The 20775-nt window shown below is 36.7% G+C and overlaps 1 protein-coding gene across 1 annotated transcript in view; it reads right to left on the bottom strand.

The window, feature by feature from the left end:
• Positions 1-15655, bottom strand: part of LOC116623158 (dachshund homolog 2) — a 259182-nt gene extending 243527 nt beyond the window's left edge. Inside the window, exon 1 of the mRNA XM_032390087.1 lies at positions 15528-15655. Within this exon, the coding sequence (XP_032245978.1) occupies positions 15528-15642 (115 nt within the window). The 5' untranslated portion in view covers positions 15643-15655. The remainder of the gene's footprint in view (positions 1-15527) is intronic.
• Positions 15656-20775: the final 5120 nt, after the last annotated feature.

Here is a 20775-nt window from a genome sequence, read left to right on the forward strand (position 1 = left end):
TTTGTCTGGAACACTCTTTATCTCTCCTTTTATTCTGAATGATGGCCTTGCTGGATAGAGCATTCTTTTGACTTAAGTTTTGTTTTATTTTGTTTTGTTTTTCATTTAGCACCTTGAATATATCATGCCACTGCCTTCTGATCTGCAAAGTATATGTTGAAAAATCCCCTGATAGCCTTATGGTGTTTGCCTTGTCTGTAACTCTTCTGCTGCTGCTTTTAAAATCCTCTCTTTATCACTACATTTTCCATTTTAATTACTATGTGTCATGGTGTAGAACTCCTTGGGTTGATTTCTTGGGGGATCTCTGTGCCTCCTGGAACCTGATTTCTTTTTCTTTCACCAGATTAGGGAAGTTTTCAGCTTCTATCTTTTTGAATAAATTTTCTGCCCCATGTTTTATATTTTTCTTTTGGAAACCTATAATGTGAATGTTATTGCACTTAATAAAGTTGCTGAGCTCCCAAAATCTATTCTCATATTGCATAATTGTTTTCCTCTCACCTACTCAACTTGATTACATTCCATTACTCTGTCCTTCAGGTTGGTAATTCATTCTTCTGTTTCCTCTACCCTGTCACTTATTCCAAATAGTATATTTTTATTTTTATTTATTGTGTTCTCCATCTCTGGTTTGTTCTACTATATGTTTTCTATCTCTTTGTTAAGGGTTTCATTGATGTCCTCCACTTTTATCTTAAGTCCAGTGGGTATTCCTATAATCACTACATTTCTTTTTTTTTTTTATTATGTTATGTTAATCACCATACATTACATCATTAGTTTTTGAATCATTACTTTCTTTTTTAAAAAATTTATTTAAATTCCAGTTAGTTAACATACAATGTAATATTAGTTTCATACATTAAATTTAGCAATTGAATTATAGAACACCTGGTGATCATCATAACAAGGGCCTCCTTAATTCCCAACACATATTTAACACATCTCCTGACCCACCCCCCATCTGGAAACCATCAGTTTGTTCTCAATAGTGAAGAGCCTGTTTCTTGGTTTGCATCTCTCTCTTCTTTTTCATATGCTCGTTTTTTTTCTGTTTCTTACATTCCACATATGAGTGATATCATACTGTATTTGTCTTTCTCTTACTGACTTACTTTGTTTAGCATAATACTCTCTAGCTCCATCTATGTCATTGCAAATGACAAAATATCATCTTTTGTGGCTTAGTAATATTCCATTGTGTATATATACCATTTCCTCTTTATTCATTCATTAGTCGATGGACACTTGGGCTGTTTCCAGATTTTGGCTACTGTAAACAATGCTGCTATAAACATCATGGTTCATTTCTTCCTTCAATTTTGTATTTTTGTATTCTTTGGATAAATACCTAGCAGTGCAATTGCTGGATCATAGGGTAGTTCTATATTTAACTTTTTGCACAACATCCATACTGCTTTCCAGAATGGCTGCACCAGTTTCATTTCCCACCAACAGTGCAATGGGTTCCCCTTTCTCCACATCTTCACCAACACATATTGTTTCTTGTGTTTCTGAATGTTGATGTTAGCCATTGTGACAGGGGTGAGGTAATATCTCATTGTAGTTTTGATGTGCATTTCCCTTATGATGAATGATGTTAAACATGTTTTCATGTATCTGGTGGCCATCTGTATACCTTCTTTTGAAAAATATCTACTGATGTCTTCTGCCTATTTTTATTTTATTTTATTTATTTATTTTTAATTTGGAAATATCTTTAATTTTTTAATGTTCAATGATTCATTAGTTGTGTATAACACCCAGTGCTCATCTCATCACCTGCCCTCTTTAATGCCCATTACCCAGTTGCCCCATCCACCAACCCACCCATCTCCCTTTCCGCAAACCTCAGTTTGTTTCTCAGAGTCAAGAATCTCTCATTGTCTCCCTCTCTGATTTCTTCCCTTTCAGTTTTCCCTCCCTTTCCCTATGATCCTCTGTGCTATTCCTTATATTCCACATATAAGTGAAACCATATGATAATTGTCTTTCTCTGATTGACTTACTTCACTTAGCATAATCCCCTCCAGTTCCATCCATGTTGATGTAAATGGTAGGCATTCATCCTTTCTGATGGCTGGGTAATATTCCATTGTATATATGAACCATATCTTCTTTATCCATTCATCTGTTGAAGGACATCTCGGCTCCTTCCACAGTTTGGCTATTGTGGACATTGCTGCTATGAATATTGGGGTGCATGTGTCCCTTCTTTTCACTACATCTGTATCTTTGGGGTAAATACACAGTAAGTACAAATGCTGGGTCATAGGGCAGTTCTATTTTTAATTTTTTGAGGAATCTCCACACTGTTTTCCATAGTGGCTGTACCAGCTTGCTTTCCCATGAACAGTGTAAGAGGGTTCCCATTTATCCACATCCTTGCCAACATTTGTTGTTTCCTGTCTTCTTCATTTTAGCCCTTCTAACTGGTGTAAGGTGGTATCTCATTGTCTTCTGCCTATTTTTAATTAGATTATTTGTATTTTGGGTGTTGAGATTTATAATTTCTTTATATATTTAAGATAAGAGCCCTTTACCAGTTATGTCATTTGCAAATATCTTCTCCCATTCCCTAAGTTGCCTTTTAGTTTTGTTGACTGTTTCCTTTGCTGTGCAGAAGCTCTTTATTTCAATGAAGCCCAATAGTTCATTTTGTTTTTGTTTCCCTTGCCTCAGGAGACATATCTAGAAAGAACTTGCTATGACCAATGTCAAAGACGTTATTGCTTGTGTTCTCTTCTAGGATCTTAATGGTTTTCTATTTCAAGTTTAGGTCTTTCATCCATTTTCAATTTATTTTTATGTATGGTGTAAGAAAGTGGTCCAGTTTCATTCTTTTGCATGTAACTGTCCAGTTTTCCCAACACCATTTGTTGAAGAGACTATCTTTTTCCCCACTGGATCTTCTTTCCTGCTCTCTTGAATTGAACATATAGTTGTGAGTTCATTTCTGGGTTTTCTATTCTGTTCCATTAATCTACATGTCTATTTTTGTGTCAGTACCATACTGTCTTGGTCACTACAGCTTTGTAATATCACTTGAAGTCTGGAATTGTGATGCCTCCACATTTGCTTTTCTTTTTCAAGGTTGCTTTGGCTATTCAGCGTCTTTTGTGGATCCATACAAATTTTAAGATTGTTTGTTCTAGCTCTGTGAAAAATTCTGTTGGTATTTTGATAAGGATTGCTTTAAATGTGTAGATTTATTTGGATAATATAGACATTTTAACAACATTCTTTCTTCCAATCCATGAGCGAGGAATGTTTTTCCATTTCTTTGTGTCATCTTCAATTTCTTTCATCAGTGTTTTAAAATTTCAGAGTACAAGTCTTTTACCTCTTTGGTAAGGTTTATACCTAGATATCTTGTTTTGATACAATTGCAAATGGGATCGATTCCTTGATTTCATACTAATAATGAGGCATCTTAGTATACAGAAATGCAACATATTTCTGTAAATTGATTTTTTATCCTGCAACATGACTGAATTCATGTATCAGTTCTAGCAATTTTTTGGTGGAGTCTTTTGGGGTTTCTATATAGAGTATCAGGTCACCTCCAAATAATAAAAATTTTCCTTCTTCCTTGTCAATTTGAATGCCTTTTATTTCTTTTTGTTGTGGGATTGCTGTGGCTAGGACTTCCACTACTATGTAAATAACAGTGGTGAGAGTGGACATCCCTTTCTTGTTCCTGACCATAGAGGAAAAACTCTCAGTTTTTCTCCATTGAGCATGATATGAGCTGTGGGTTTTTTTTGTTTATGGCCTTTATTATTTTAAGATATATTCACTCTAATCCTACTTTGTTGAGGGTCTTTATCATGAATGATGTTGTACTTTGTCAGATGCTTTTTCTGCATCTATTGAAAGGATTATATGGTTCTTATCCTTTCTTTTTTTAATATGATGTATCACATTGATTGATTTGTAAATATTGAACCACAATTGCAGCCCAGGAATAAATCCCACTTGATTGTGGTGTGTGATTATTTTAATGTAATATGGGATTCAGTTTGCTTGTATGTTATTGAGAATTTTTGCATCTATGTTCATCAAGGATATTGGCCTGTAGTTCTCTTTTTTAGCGGAGTCTTTATTGGATTTTGTATTACAGTAATGCTAGTTTCATGGAAGGAATTTGGAAGTTTCCTTCCTTTCCTGTTTTTTTGTTTGTTTGTTTGGTTGGTTGGTTGGTTTTTTTTGAACAGTTTGGGAAGAATAGGTATTAAATCTTCCTTAAATGTTTGGTAGAATTAACCCTTGAAGCCATCTGGCCCTGGACTTTTGTTTTATGGGAGTTTTTGATTGCTGATTCAATTTCATTGCTGGATATAGGTCTGTTCAAGTTTTCTATTTCTTCTTATTTCAGGTTTGGTAGTTTATATGTTTCTAGGAATTTATCTGTTTCTTCCAGGTTGTCCGATTTCTTGGCATATAGTTTTTCATAATATTCTCTCATAATTGTATTTTTGTGGTATTGGTTGTTATTTCTCCTCTCCCATTTGTGATTTTATTTTTTGGGGTCCTTTCTCTATTCTTTTTCACAAGTCTGGTTAAGGATTTATCATTTCTTTTTTTACTTTCTACAAGGAACTAGCTCCTCTTTTCATTGATCTTTTTTACTGTTTATTTGTTTCTAGAGGATTTATTTATGCTCTAAATTTTATTATTTCTTCCGTCTGATGGCTTTAGGCTTCATTTGCTTTTCTTTTTCTAGCTCCTTTAGGTGAAAGGTAAGATATTTGAGATTTTTCTTGCTTTTTGCATATGCCTGTATTGCTATATATGTCCTTCTTATGACCACTTTTGCTTCATCCCAAAGGTGTCTGCATTTTCATTTGTTTCTGTTTTGTTTTTTTTTTTGTCTCTCATTTCCTGGTTGACACATTCATTGTTTAATAGCATGCTGTTTAACCTCCATATATTTGTGGTCTTTCCAGTTTTTCTTGTAGTTAACCTCAAGTTACATAGCTTTGTGAACAAAAAATATGCCTGGTATGATTTCAATCTTTTTATACTTCTTTTGGCCTGATTTGTGACCTAGTATGTGATCTATTCTGGAGAATGTACCATGTGCACTCAAAAAGAATGTGTATTCTGGATCATGGAACACTATATCTAAAATTAATGATGTAATGTATGGGGATTAACATAACAATAAAAAAATTAAAAAAAAAAAGAATGTGTATTCTGCTGCTTTAAGATGGAATGCTCTGAATATATCTGTTAAGTCCATCTGGTCCAGTGTGTTATTCAAAACCATTGTTTCCTTGTTGATTTTCTCTTTAGGTGATCTGTCTATCGAAGTAAGTGTGGTGTTAATGTCCCCTACTATTATTGTATTATTATCAATGAATTCCTTTATATTTGTTATTAATTAATTTATATATTTGGATGCTCCCATGTTTGGTGCATAAATATTTATAATTATTAAATCTTCTTGTTGGATAGTCCCCTTTATTATAATATAGTACCCTTCTTCATCTCTTTTTACAGTCTTTGGTTCAAAGTCTAGTTTCTCTAATATAAATATGGCTACTGTAACTTTCTTTTGATGTGCATTTTCATGATAAATGTTTCTTCATTACTTCACTTTCTATCTTCAAGTGTCTTTAGGTCTAAAATGAGTCTTTTGTAGGCAGCATATAGATGGTTCTTGTTTTCATTAATCCATTCTGATACCCTATGTCTTTTGATTGGAACACTAATTCCATTAACATTCAAAGTAATTATTTTTCTTTTAAGAAAGAGAATGTGATTTGGGGAGGGGCAGAGGGAGATGGAGAGAGAGAATTTTAAGCAGCACCACACTCAGCACAGAGCCCAACCTGGGACTCAATCCCATGACCCTGAGATCATAACTTGAGTAAAAATCAAGAGTTGGACACTTAAACAACTGAACAACCCAGGGGCCCCAACATTCAAAGTAAGTATTTATAGATATGTATTTAATGTCCTTTTATTACTTGTTTTGTCATCGTTTCTGGAGATTTTCTCTGTTCCTTTCTTGTCTTTGTCATTTTTGGTCTTTCCTTTCCACTCAAAGGGTCCTTTTAATATTTCCTGCAGGGCTGGTTTAGTGGGCATGAACTCCTTTAGTTTTTTGTGTCTGGGAAACTCTTGATCTCTCCTTTTATTATAAATTATAGCCTTGCTGAATAGAGCATTCTTGGCTGCAGATTTTCCTAGTCAGCGCTTTGAATATATTATGCCCCTCCCATCTGGCTTTCCAAGTTTCTGTTGAGAAATCTCCAGCTAGCCTTATGTGTCTTCCCTTGTAAGTTAAGGACTTCTTTGCCGTGTAGCTTTTAAGATTTTTTTCTTTATCAATATATTTTGCAAATTTAATTACCATAAGTTTTGTTGTGGGTCTGCTTTTGTGGATTTTGATGGGAGTTCTCTGTGCCACCTGGATTTGGATGTGTGTTTCCTTCCTCAGATTAGGAAGTTTTCAGCTACTTTTTTCCTCAAATAAATTTTGTGTCCCCTTGTCTCTCTCTTCTTCCTCTGGGACTCCTATAATATGAATGTTATTATGTTTGATGAAGTCACTGAGTTCCCTAAAGCTATTCTTGTATTCCATATTTCTTCTTTCTCTCTATTGTTCAGCTATTATCCTCCATTATTTTATCTTCTATATCACTATTTATTCCTCTGCTTCTATCAGCCTTGTGTCCTTTGCATCAAGCCTGTTTCTAAACTCAGTTATCACATTTATCATTTCTGAATATTTATTTTTTAACACTTTTATCTCTGTGGTAAGGACCTCCCTGAAGTCTCCATTCTTTTATCAATCCCAGTGAGTATCCTTATGATTGTTGCTTTAAATTCTCCATCAGGCATGTTACTTATATCTCTTTCACTTAGATCTCTTGTTTCATTTGGGATGAATTCCTCCATCTTGGCATTTTGTCTAAGTTTCTGTCTTCTTCTGTGTGTTAGAAAAGCCCATTATGTGTCTTTTTTGTGAGAGTAATATCTTTATGAAAAAGAGGTCATATAGTTTCCAGGGCTTGGTGTTTCGGGAATTGTCTTTGTTATGTGTTGCATGTACACTGTTGTGTTTTGGCTGTTCTATCCTTCAGGACAGTTGTTTCAGAGTTTCTCATTTACTGAAGTAGGCAGTGTTTGATCCTTGGCTATAATGTGGAGACTTTTTAATTAAGTATGCTCTTGTCTGCTTGTGGAATGAGAACTGATACTACTTTCACTAGAACTGAAGTCCTGCAGAACTCTCTGGTCAGGAGACATGGTGTAGGCAGGGGTTTCTGCTGGATTTTTGGTGACAGGACCTACTGCACTGGGAATGAAGCAGTCTTGACCGGGAAAGGCAGTCCAGCCAGAGCACAGGGGTGTGGTACTTAAGCAAGTTAGGCAACCATTGAGGGTGCTACATTGGTTCTGTAGGTGGCTCCTGCTTTATGCTAGGGGCAGGGGAGAGAAATGATACTGGCCAGCTCCTTTGTCCCTAGAGAGACTTCTGGAATGCTTCCTCTCAGGGATGCACTCCAACAGAGAGAATAGTGTCCCCAGTATGTGCCCCAGGCATACTTCAGATAACTGTTTCCATGGCTTCTGCACCCAGGTTATTTGCCTGCTTTCTCTCCAGGAGTAGGGCAATACCCTCAGGGCTCTAACCCAGATATGTCCTCTGATGTTTAAAACTCCAGTCTTTAAGCCCTGTGGGTTGCAAGAACTCACAAAAATCAGCCCCTCTTGTTTTCCCAGCCAATGGCTTTGGGAAAATGTTCTCCTTGTGTGTTCTCCTGTGTGCTCCTCTATCTCTCACCCTTCTCTGTGACCATGGCTCCCACCCCTCCTCAGCACCTGCTGTTTCCTCCCTAAACTATGTCTCTGCACTTCCTACTTTCTTCAATGTGTCTTCTTCGCTCCCTTTAGATTTTGAGTTTATTCTGTCAGTCTTCAGGTTAATTTCTGGGGTATTTAGAATGATTTGATAGTTATCTTACTGTGTTCATGGGACAAGATGAGCTTAGGTTCCTCCTTCTCCTCCACTATCTTCTCTCTTCCTTCCTCTTATGATTATTACTTTAAATTCTCTATCAGACATATTACTTATCTCAATTTCACTTAGGGATCTTGCTGTGGTTTTGTCCTGTTCTGTCATTTGGGAAATATTCCTCTGTCTCCTCATTTTGTCTATTTCTCTGTGTGTCTGTTTCTCTGAGTTAGGAAAATTCAGCTATATCTTCTGCTATTGAAAGTAGTGGATAGAATTTACACTTTTAATAAGGTGGTGCTGGTCCTTTGCCAGAAAAGGTATGTCTCTGGTGTGGATACCAGGGCCATCCTGGCCTGCTCTGCAAAGTGTACACAGATGGAGCTCACTGTGCCAGCTAGTTTTGTGCACTGGTCCTCTTCCGCAGGGTACTCACAGCTGCTGTGTATGTTCACTGGGGCCAGCTGGGGCCACTCAGGCAGGGCACACAGTGTCCACACATTTTGTGCACCTGTCATCTTCCATAGACAATGCACAACTGCTGCAGAGCCTGGGGCAGCTGAAGGATGCTCTGCAAATTGAGTGTGGATGGGCTGCACAATGCCTGTAAGTTTTGTACACCAGTCTTGTTCCACAGTGATCATGCCACCACTAATAAGACCTGGGTTAGCTGGGGTCTGATTCACAAAATTCATGAGTGGGGCTCACAATTTTAACAAGTTGTGGCATCATCAGCAGATGGTGACTGGCCACTGCCGGGGGCCTGAGGCCCCACAAAGCATGCAGTTGGGAGATGTGGTGTTGGCAATGTTTGTACAGGTCTTCTGGGGGAGGGACCCATAGCACTGGTACTGAGTCAGGCCCCGATAGGGGGTGTGGTGAAGTGTAACTAAGTTACAATGTGAATGCTTATGTGGTGCTAGTTCCCACAGGTGGCAGTGTGTATATACTGGGAGTAGGGGAGGGAAATGGAGCCTGCCAACTCCTTTGTTCCTGCAAGAGTCTCCCAATGCAAACTGTCAATTAGGACCATGCTCTGATATTAGTAAATATCTGTCCCATATATTCTAGGTGTTTTTCAAATTACTACTTCTGTGCTGTATCTCATAGGCAGTTTTTTGTGCTGTCTTTTTAGAGGCAGGAACTCAGTTTCCTCTGGTTCTCCCAGAGCCGAGCCTATTAATTTTTAATATTCCAGGCTTTAATTCCTGCTGCCATAGGAACTTATGAAATTCAGCCCCTCTGGTTTTTAGAGCCAATGCTATAGGGATTTTCCTCCCTGTGTGAGCTCCCTAGTGTGAGGGTCTGTTTCTCTCCCCTCTCTGAATCCATGGCTCCTCCCAGAAATCGCCCACAAGTTCATTTAGCTCCCGACTGTGTCTCCACTCTTCCTACCCTCTTTGATGTGACCTCTTCTCTCCATTTGGTTGTAGAGTTTGTTCCGCCAGTCTTCATGTTGTTCTCTGGGTTATTTACACTGATCTGGGTGTTGTCTAGTTGTATTCATGGGACAAGGTAAGCTTAGGGTCCTCCTGTTCCACCATTTTCCCCAGAAGTCTATATGTTCTACTTCTGTCAAAAATGTTGTTGGCATTTTGATAGGGTTTGCATTAAATGTGTAGATTGCCTTTGGTAGTATGGACATTTTAACAGTATTGGTTCTTGCTATCCATGAGCATGAAATATCTTTCCATTTGCTTGTGTTATCTTCAATATCTTTCATTATAATGTTTTCTAGTTTTTGGAGTACAGATCTTTCACCTAAGAAGGTTAAGTTTATCCCCAGATATTTTATTATTTTTGGTGCAATTTTATATGGGATTATTTCTTAATTTATCTTTTTACTATTTCATTATTAATGTATAGAAATGCAACAGAATTCTATTATTGTGTATTGCAACTTTACTGAATTCATTTATATGTTCTAGTAGTTTTTTGTTGTTGTTGTTAAGTGGAATCATTAGGGTTTTCTATATATGGTGTCGTGTCATCTGCAAAAAATCGTGTCATCTGTCACGTGAAAGTTTTATTTATTCCTTACCAATTTGGATGCCTTTTATTTCTTTTTCTTGTTTGATTGTTGTGGCTAAGACTTACAGTACTATATTGAATAAAAATGGAGAGTGGACATCCTTGTCTTGTTCCTGATCTTAGAGGAAAAGCTCTGTTTTTCACCATTGAGTAAGGTGTTAGCTGTGGGTTTTCATATATGGCCTTTATTATGTTGAGATGTGTTCCCTTTAAACCTATTTTGTTGAGGGTCTATACAATGAATGGATATTGTACTCTGTCAAATGCTTTTTGTGCATCTATTGAAATGGTCATATGGTTTTTATCCTTTCTTTTGTTAATGTGATGTATCACATTGGTTGATTTGTTTATATTGAACCACCCTTGCATCCCTAGAATAAATTCCCACGTGACGGGATTTTTTTTTAATCCTTTAAGCCACTTGGTGCATTTTAATTGGTTAGTTTAATCCATTTACATTTAAGTAATTAATAACTAATGAGTTATTCTTGCCATTTTGTTAATACTTTTTTCGTTTAAACTTGCTTTGTCATTCTTTGCTTTTTTTTTTTTAAGATTTTATTTATTTATTTGACAGAGAGACACACAGCGAGAGAGGGAACACAAGCAGGGGCAGAGGGAGAGGGAGAAGCAGGCTTCTCGCAGAGCAGGGAGCCTGATGCGGGGCTCGATCCCAGGACCCTGAGATCATGACCTGAGCTGAAGGCAGACGCTTAACGACTGAGCCACCCAGGAGCCCCTGTCATTCTTTGCTATTGATGCCTTCCTTTGTTATGTGCCGAGTTGTTTTGATAGTGATTTGCTTTGATTCTTTTCTCTTTATCTTTTTTATATCTATTATAGCTTTCTACTTTCTGCTTAACATGGACTTGTATACAATACATACTTAAAATTTTTATTTTATTTTTATTTCATTTATTTATTTTTTTTAGAGAGAGAAGCAGACTCCCTGATGAGCAGGGATCCTGATGCAGGACCCTCTGATCATGACCTGAGCTGAAGGCAGGTCCTTAACTGACTGAGTGACCCAGAGGGCCCTTGCAACGATGCTGTTTCTAAACAAGTTCACATTCTGAAGTGTTGGGGGTTAGGATTTCAATATATCTTTTTAAGAGACACAATTCAACCCATAAGAAAAAGTAAGTTAAAAACAAATCATAGATGCTGAATGCTGGATCCAGACTCAGTTGGTCCCTTCCTTCCTGAGTTGCTCTCTCACTACCTGGGTTGATTGGTCTCTCACATTACTTACAGAGCTCTCTAGTGTTTAGCAACTACTCAATTGCCTTGCACTTCAATAAAATTTTTATTTTAACTAGATTACAATTTAACTTCTTTTTTTTTTTTATGTTCAGTTAGCCAGCATATAGTACATCATTAGTTTTTGATGTAGTGTTCAACTAATGAATTGTTGAACCATTTAACTTCTATTGCATACAAAAACTCTCCACTTCTACTTTCCCACACACCCTTTTTGTTTTTGTAGTCAGAAATTGCTTCCTTTTATATTGTGTATTCATTTAACAAATTTTTATCTTTTAATTTTTATATTAGAGTTAAAAATTATTTATGCACCATTACAGTGTTACATTAATCTGTATTTATCTGTACATTTACCTTTACCAGTGATATTTATGCATTCCTATGATTTAACACTGCTGTTTTTATTGTGTTTTCATTTTATTTTAAGAACCCCCTTAAGCATGTCTTGTAAGGGAATTCTAATGGTGATGAACTCCTTCAGATTTGGTTTATCTGGGAAAAACTTTATTTCTTCTTTTATATTTTCAAAATATATTTTTTCCAGTATTGTATTTTTGGTGTGAAGTTTGTTTCTTTTAGTACTTTAAATATATCATCCCATTCTCTTCTGGACTGCAAAATTTCTGCTAAGAAATCTGCTTATAGTCTTATGGTAGTTTCTTCATATGTAACAAATTGATTTTTCCCTTGATACTTTCAAATTATCTCTCTGTCCTTGATCTCTGACAATTTGATTATAATGTATCTCAGTGTAGTCTTCTTTGGATTGATCATATTTGAGGATTATTGAGCTTCATTAACCTGGATGTCAATTTCCCTCCCTAGATTTGGAAATTTTTCAGTAATTATTTCTTTAAATAAGCTCATTTTTCCCCTTTCTCTCTTTTTTCTCCCCATGGAACTCCCATAATGCATATATCAGTGCAAGAGAAACAATACATCCTGATACTCTGTAAATCCTGTAGGCTTACTTTCCTCTATTTCATTTTTTTCCTGTTTCTCCTCTGACTGGAAATTTTCAAATGACCTATCTTCAAGTTCGCAGTTTCTTCTCCTGATTGATTGTGTCTGATACTGAAGTTTCTACTGTATTTTCTGTTTCTTTCATTGTATTCTTCAACTCCAGAATTTCTGCCACATTCTCTTATTGACTTCTCTTTGTTTAACTCATATTGTTTTCCTGATTTCCTTGAGTTATTAATTGTGTTCTCTTATAATTCATTCAGCTTTCTTAAAACAATTATTATATAATTGTATAATTATTATTTGACTTCTCCATTTCTTTGGGGTCAGTTTAGTAAAAAAAAAAAAATTGTTCCTTTTGGGTGGTGTTTTATTGATTGTTCATGTTCTATATGACTTTGCATTGCTGTCTGCACATTTGAGGCAGTAGGTACCTCTTTCAGACTTTATGGGCTCACTTCAGTAGGGAAATACCTTCACGTACAGGTGGGTTCAAAGATATTGGCTGTGTAGGGTGTGGCAGCTCTGGTTCTAGGAGAGTGAAATGGCAGCTCCAGATCTAGGAATGGGGAAGGCACAGGAGTGTTGACTTTGTACAATTCCATCAGCTGAGATCACCATTGGCAAAGACTGTGAGGTTCTTTGACAGACAAATCTGTGGTTGTCTGTGGTGGCAGTGAGAGCTGCTAGAGTCCTCAGTGGAAAAGACTGCTGAAGTCTACCTGTTCTCCAATACCCCATGAGAGGAAGTTATGGCCGAGGGGATCACTCCCAATAACACAATCTAGTATGCATATACACCCATGGCAGCAGTGCTCATTTATAGACTTTGAAAATCTCAGGGACTTCATATAAATATGTATTATTATCATCATCTTTATAATTATTTTTTATATCTGCTTACCTTCATTACACCAAGATAAGGATAGATTGCAATCTGCAAGGTCAAACACAGTGACTACTCTAATTTCATTTCTATAGCACCAAGTATAACATTATATACAAATGGAAACCTAATACTTTACTTTAACACAATGATGGATAGATGGAGTTAGGACAGATTATATTTAGCCAGGAAAATTAACTACTTACTAAGTTAAAAATTACGTCATCAGTGCATCTCTCAAAATGTCTTTATTGTCTTGTTATAAAGTAACAACTTAGAAATTTTGTACAGTTTTTTCATAAACTGGTATATCTAAGAAAAACATGACAGAAATTGCTGCTTGAACTCCCATTAATTGTTATTGGTACAAAATATTTTGATATACAAGAGGCTTCCTGTCAAATGATGGTCACTTCTAAGACACTCTAAGATTTGAAAGCCAGTATGAGGTAAGAGGTGTTAGGACTAGGAAACTGATCATCAGTTTATCAGTGTATCCTCATCATAAAAACAACTTTTAGGGGCGCCTGGGTGGCTCAGTCGTTAAGCGTCTGCCTTCGGCTCAGGTCATGATCCCAGGTCCTGGGATCGAGCCCTGCATCGGGCTCCCTGCTCCGCGGGACGCCTGCTTCTCCCTCTCCCACTCCTCTGCTTGTGTTCCTGCTCTCGCTATCTCTCTCTCTGTTAAATAAATAAATAAAATCTTTAAAAAAAAAAAAAACAACGTTTATTTGAAGGGTTTGATAAAATAAAATTTCTGTTACACAAGAGCATTAAAGAGGAGAAAGAATGTGAATAAAACAGACTTTGGACTTAACCAGACATGGGATTGAAACATACCTCTGCCACTTACTAGCTTTGGGACTATGAGCAAAGCTGAACCACACTATGCCTCTGTTTCCTTATCTGCAAAATGAAGTATTGAAAATGCCCTTTTTTCTGGAAATTTGGTAAGAATTAAATGGGTTAACAAAGGAGATAGATGAATAAATGCTGCACAACATTGAGATTATAGTTAACAATATTGTATTATACACTTGAAAGTTGCTAAGAGACTAGATCTTACAGGTTCTCACCACAAAAAATAATAATGTGATGTGATGGTGGTGTTAGATAACACTATGGTGGTATCATATTACAATAGATAAGTGTAACAAATCAACACATTATACACTTTAAACTTACACAATGCTATATGTCAATTATATCTAAATAAAAAAATGTTTGAAACTAAAGAACAAACATGGGAACTTAGTACATAATAACTGGTAATTGCTTACTGTTGTTATTCTTTGCTTAGTATTAATTTTAGTATTATCTATGTGTTGCTTACAGTTGCTACGAATTCAATAAATGAATACATTTTTCCATTGATTTGCTGCTGTGAGCACTGGTTGAAGCCCAAACCTTACTCTATAATTCACTGTGAACATTTCAATTTTAGATGAGGAGAGCTATACTGTATTAAAGTCAGAGTATTTTATAATACTGATCTCAGTCAGTTATTTCCCTCTTTAATTACCCCCACTTTTTTCCTCTAAAATAAGGTCCCACCATGCTTGAACTTCTAGGAGCCTAAAAGAAGAGAGATAAGACTGTTACCAATCTGCCTATCACATTATATTAAATTCAGCTGCAGAATTAGATCAGAAACTTATGGCTCCTAAGACTATCTTTGGTTGCCCTTTCTTATTTCCCAATAAAATTAAACCATATTTATTTATTTAATTATTTATACATCCATTAATGTATGTTGATATTTATAACCCAAGTTACTTCCAAAAGAGATCTGAGGGGTGGTCTTATGAGCAAAACTAAAGTAAAATTATCAGAGGTAAAGGAGAAAAAACAAGTAGCAAGAAGGTAGGGGATATTCTACTCCACAGGCATCTTTCTCTTCTCTTCCTTTATTCTATCTTTTTTTTTCTTTGCTTTCTCCTTGTTCTACCTCTTTCTGTTAGCCCCTGCCAATGACCTGAGTATGCCAGCACCTTACTTAGCTAAGGAGATGGTAGTCCACCTAAAGTGACTGCAGATGAGCCAAGGTGGATTTTCAGAACTGCCTCTCAGTGGTAGGTTGTTGAGAGAAAGGTGAAGTAAGAAGGGGTGAAACTGAAGGGGACAACCTTTCACAGACAGAAGGTAAAATAGCTAACACTATAAAAATTAGTAATTAATTCCACTACAAAAAGTAATGAAGATAAACTGATTGTTTCCTGAAATGTAATTCTGACTTGTAATGGTTTTCTAGTTTCACTGTACTAGTTAGAAGTAAGGTTAAGCATCCTTCTGCAATACCTGCTCAAAATCAAAGTATACAAATTATTCTCTCCCCTCCCCCTCATCCCTCCTCTCTCCAGTCTCAGAGTACATTAGTAAGAGTCACTGCCTTATAGTCCTGAAGACACTCACCAGTATTAGAATTAAGATCATCAGGCTCTGATTCGGTCCCATTTTGGTTTCCTTTTCCCTGAAGAGTGTTCATTGCCATAAGCTTCATCTTCTGCAGTTTCATTGCCTCAGCCATTGCTGCAGCTGTTATACCTAAAACCAGAACCATCCCTTTTAAAATGGGGACGATTTCTTAATGTAATTGAAAGCTGGATACATTTCTTTAACATATCTATGCTGCATAGAACAAGCCAAAAGAAAACCTATGTCTAATTTATGTATAATATTCTTTAACAAAGTAATTTTCAACTCCTGTTTTTTACTTCATCTTACAATGGACAGTTTAAAAATCTAAAAAAACTCATTAAATGATTGTCAAATTCTATCTAAAATAACATTTTCAGAGGAAGCACTGTGAAATACTTGAAGGAATTACTTTCTAGTGAATGTATTGTTGGGACTTTGCTAAAGGATGAGCTGTCTTCCCTGTCAGAATTTCCTTGGAAGGAAGGGGAAGAGAGGAGGGAAAAAATGATTTCAGATCATCTTTCTATATTTTACCTTTCTCATGCTTATACATTGAGGGACCAAATAAATGAAAATATGGCATGTAACCCCTGAAAATATGCCAGCTCCCATAGTATAATTACATTTTTGTATTAATATAAAATAATGCACCCCAGTGTTTATAGCAGCAATGTCCACAATAACCAAAATATGGAAAAAGTCCAGATGTCCATCAACAGATGAATTAATAAAGAAGGTGTGGTATATATATACAATAGAATATTACTCAGCCATCAAAAAGAATGAGATCTTGTCATTTACAACAATGTGGATAGAACTAGAGGGTACTATGCTAAGTTAAATATAACAATGTGGATAGAACTAGAGGGTATTATGCTAAGTGAAATAAATCAGAGAGAGACAAATACCATATAATTTCACCCATATGTGGAATTTAAGAAATAAAACTGATGAACATAGGGGAAGGGAAGGAAAAATAAATTAAGATAAAAAGAGAGAGAGAGGCAAACCATAAGAGACTCTTAACTATAGGAAACAAACTGAGGTTTGTTGGAGGGGAGGTGGGTGGGGGGATGAGGTATTGGGTGAGAGGCATTAAGGAGGGCATTTGATGTAATGAGCATTGGATGTTATATGCAACTGATGAATCACTAAATTCTAACCCTGAAACCAACAATACACTATATGTTAACTAAATTGAGTTTAAATAAAATATTTAAAGAATACATAAGGCAATTACTTTTTTAAAAGTCTGTATAATGGTACAAAGAGGTAGAAATAAAAAACTCAAAGAGAAAATGTGAGTGCTTAAGTTTGAAATTATTTCTCTTAGGAAGTCTATATCAGGCAGTACTATAAAGATATATAAGGATATGGGTACTAAAAATAGAACAACAAGCCATATTCCAACAATTCCTTCCAAAATGTCTAATGAATTCACCTTGATTATTTGTATATACTGTCTAAATTCATAGCCATATATTGGTGCACTGATGCCATGGGCAAAAAAGGGGGAAAAAACTGGCAGATTTAAAACACAGTGTTTTAGAATTCAGTGAAATCTATTCTCCCATGCAAATGCAAATCAAGGAAAAGAAGGCACATATTGGTTGTGGCAAACAGAAAATTTGAGTGCCATTATTAGAAGAATCTGATTCTAAGGGGTAGGGTGAATTCCTTATTAAAGGTGTAAGGGGAAATGCAGCCTAGAACATGTAATTGTGTATGTTTGAGAGAATCACTAAGGTTCTATTTTGCCACTCTATACTCTTTACAAAGCATGGAAAACTCCAAGTGAAGTAAAGTTTCACCACATTAGCTTGTCTATTAATCATGGCAAAAAAAGAATCTGAAAGAAATTGCTTTAGTCTCAGAATTGATGATATACATTTTTACATTATATAATATAGATGATCTCAGAAATTTTCTTGCTACACTTAGCTTTACAGAATTCCAGTCCCCCAATGACCTGTCCAACAACAAACAGTAACTCTGGGCAGAAAATATGATGGCAGTGATTTAAACCAATCAAAGGACCCTGATTAGGACTGCCAGGTTTGAGTGCCTCATAACAAAAAATGTATCAGGAAAAGTTTCAAGAATTTACATCAGCTACTCTGACCAGCAATTCAGAACTGGATCCTGACTATGATAATTACTGAACTAGTAGTTGTTTAATTATTGGAAGTGTGGTAGTGGATTTTGTAATAATATATGGATTTGTACTCTGTGAAAAATGAGTCAACAAAATATCCTATAGACAGGGAATTCCAGAAAATAAGTGTCTCATACAATGACACTAAGGCAATTAGTGAGCAAGAGTCCCCTCATATTTTTAATTCATAGAAAAAATAGAAAGTTCCAATATCTATGCATTTTTTCAACCAGATGCTATCTGTACAATATCATTGAAGAAAAAATCAGTGAGCAAATTCAGAAAGCAATATTAAGGTAGTAAAGAATCAAAATATGAAGCACTACAAAGATATTTAAGAGCTACCTAGTTCAATCTCTTCTTTTTGCAAATGAAGAAATGGTCTCACAGCAAACTGTCATAGGTCAGGTATTTAGAGGAAGATATGAAACAAAATCCAAGTTTTGTGATGGGATCTGGATGTATTTTTTAAAGTACTGAACTAGTTTAAGTAAGAGTTAATGAGGAGAGAGCAGTGTGGAAAGATAACAGAGTAAGAGGACCTTGAGCTCACCCCATCCCATATTTACAACTAGATATCATCCATTTCCATGTCAATAAATTGGAGAACAATCCAGAGATTGGCAGGAAACAAACAAACAAAAACCTTCCACAACTAAATATATAAAAGATGCTGCATCTTAAAGGTTAAGAAGGTCAGAAAGATGGAGGGAGACTGCCCACAAAAGGAAGTGAGCTACACACAGAAAGGTTAGAGAAATAGGCCCTTGCACCAGAGAGCTGATAGGGGGAAGACTAATCCTTATAACATTTAGCAGTAAAAACCAGAGACTGAATTCTGTGAGTTTGTAAAACCAGTGGGACTTGGAGCCTGGAGGTTTAAAATGTCAGTGCCTCAGCACTAGATGAAAAAGAAGGGTGAGTGATAGTTGCACTGCTGCCCATAAAGGGACAGTAGCCTTTGTGGAAAGACAACATGAAAATGCAGTTTACAAAATGCTGGGGGAAAACAGGAGACAGATCTGTTCATACTGATTTTGTAGCATATTGGGTGACTTCTTTTGAAAATGAGAGAGCTGGAGAGGATGCAAGATGGTGGAAGAGTAGAAGACTTCATTTCATCTGGTCCCTTGAATTTAGCTAGATAACTATCAAACCATTCTGAATACCCATGAATTCAGCCTGAGATGTAAGAAAAAAATATCTGGAACTCTACAAGTAGAATAGTGACTGCTTTTTGCAAGGTAGGAGGGCTGGAGAAGTGAAACTGAGGGGAGATATCAGAAAATAAATAGAGAGGGGAGGGAGCCTCCATAAGCTGGCTACCAGAAAGCAATAGAGCCTCAGAGGGCAAAATCAGAACTCTTAGAAATCTGCTCCAGTGAGAGACATCCCTGTCTGAAAGGGGCTTAGGGTATGAAAGGGGCAGAATTCTAGGTGGGTCAGTGTGGTGTCAGCATCCCAGGGGTCACAGAACTAACAGGCGTGCCTGAGCCAGTAAAGTGTCCAAGAAGTGGAGTGGGGAAACTGGTTACTGTCAGTGAACCAGGGAGGCGGGTATAAAGGCTCTCAGTTCAGTCACCATAAACTGTGAGCCAGGCCCAATTGGGTGACCACTCTCTGCCTGGGCACCAAGCAGCAGACTGGAACACAGGGACCCTCCACCATCCCCTGGGAGTGGCAGAGCAGGTATGTGCACCATCCCATGAAAGCTCTCAGTACCAGGGCCCTACAAAGGGCAGTAATGTGAGACCCTCAGACTCCCCCTGGGAAGATTGTTGTGGGCATGCACTTCAGGAGAGTGCAGAGTTTGCATAAACATAAGTGAAGACTGTCCCAAGAGTGTTTACTGAAGAGGGGGACTGCGATCTTTTGGGTCTGGGGCTGGATATCAGGGCATGGTCATTTTTATTTTGATCCTCTAAAGAGGCACAGAAAGCCTACAAGGAACAAAAGCCACACAGAGAACCAGCATACACTGAGCTCAACCCCCTGGCAAGGGATGGTGCAACTCTGCCCAGACAAAGACACCTGAGAAGCAGCACAGCAGGCCCCTCCCCCAGAACAGGTGCACAAGTTTACAGATCCCACAACACTGTAAAACTCTGGCGCTGGGGGAAAACAGTATATAGAACTTGAGGATTTTTCGCATGATTCATTTATCTTTCAGTCTAAAATTTTCCATTTCTTTTTTCTTTTTTCCCCCCTTTCAACTAGTTTCTTATTTTATCAACACTTTGTTTTTAAGTCACTTTTTAACTTTTATTTTTACATCTACATTTCATAGATATATTCTTCATTTTTTGACCTTTTCACTCTATTCAATTTTAGTTTTGTATATATATAAGTTTTGCTTTCTTTGCAATTTTGGGATTTAGTGTCTTCTAACACAGATCAAAAGCCACTCAGGAACAAGTGGATCACCCTGATTTGTCCACCCTATGAGATTATATTCTCTCTCCCCTGCCTTTTTTTTTTTCCTTTTTCTTTTTCTGTTTTGTTTTTGTTTGCTTTTCTGTTTTGGTTTCTGATCTCTTTGGATTTGTCTAGTGTGTATTTTGCTTGGGTTGTGGTTGATAATTTTGATTCTGCTCACTGGCTCACCCATTCTTCTCTGGGCAAAATGACTAGAAGGAGGAATTCACAACAAAAGGAAGAACCAGAGGTAATATTCTCTGCACAGATATAATTGATAAGGATATAAGTTAGATGTCAGAGATGGAAACCAGAATAACAATTATAAAGTTAATAGCTGGGTTTGAAAAAAAAAAAAAAAACATAAAAAAAACCACTAAAGAATCTCTTAGTGCATAAATGAGATCTAATCAGGCCAAATTTAAAAATGCTATAATGGAGATGCAGTCTAATTTGGATGCTCTAAAAATGAGGGTGAATGAGGCAGAAGAGAGAGTAAGTGATCTAGAAGATAGGCTGGTGGCAGGAAGAAAGTTGAGGGAAAAAGAGAAAAGCAACTAATAGCCCATGAACAAAGGCTTTGAGAAATTAATGATGCCATGAAACGTACCAATATCAGAATTATTTGGAGACCTGAGGGTGAAGAGGGGGGGGGGGTCAGAAGTTATACTT

The sequence above is a fragment of the Phoca vitulina genome, unplaced genomic scaffold (genome assembly GCF_004348235.1).
Source record: "Phoca vitulina isolate PV1807 unplaced genomic scaffold, GSC_HSeal_1.0 scaffold57, whole genome shotgun sequence".
NCBI lineage: Eukaryota > Metazoa > Chordata > Mammalia > Carnivora > Phocidae > Phoca > Phoca vitulina.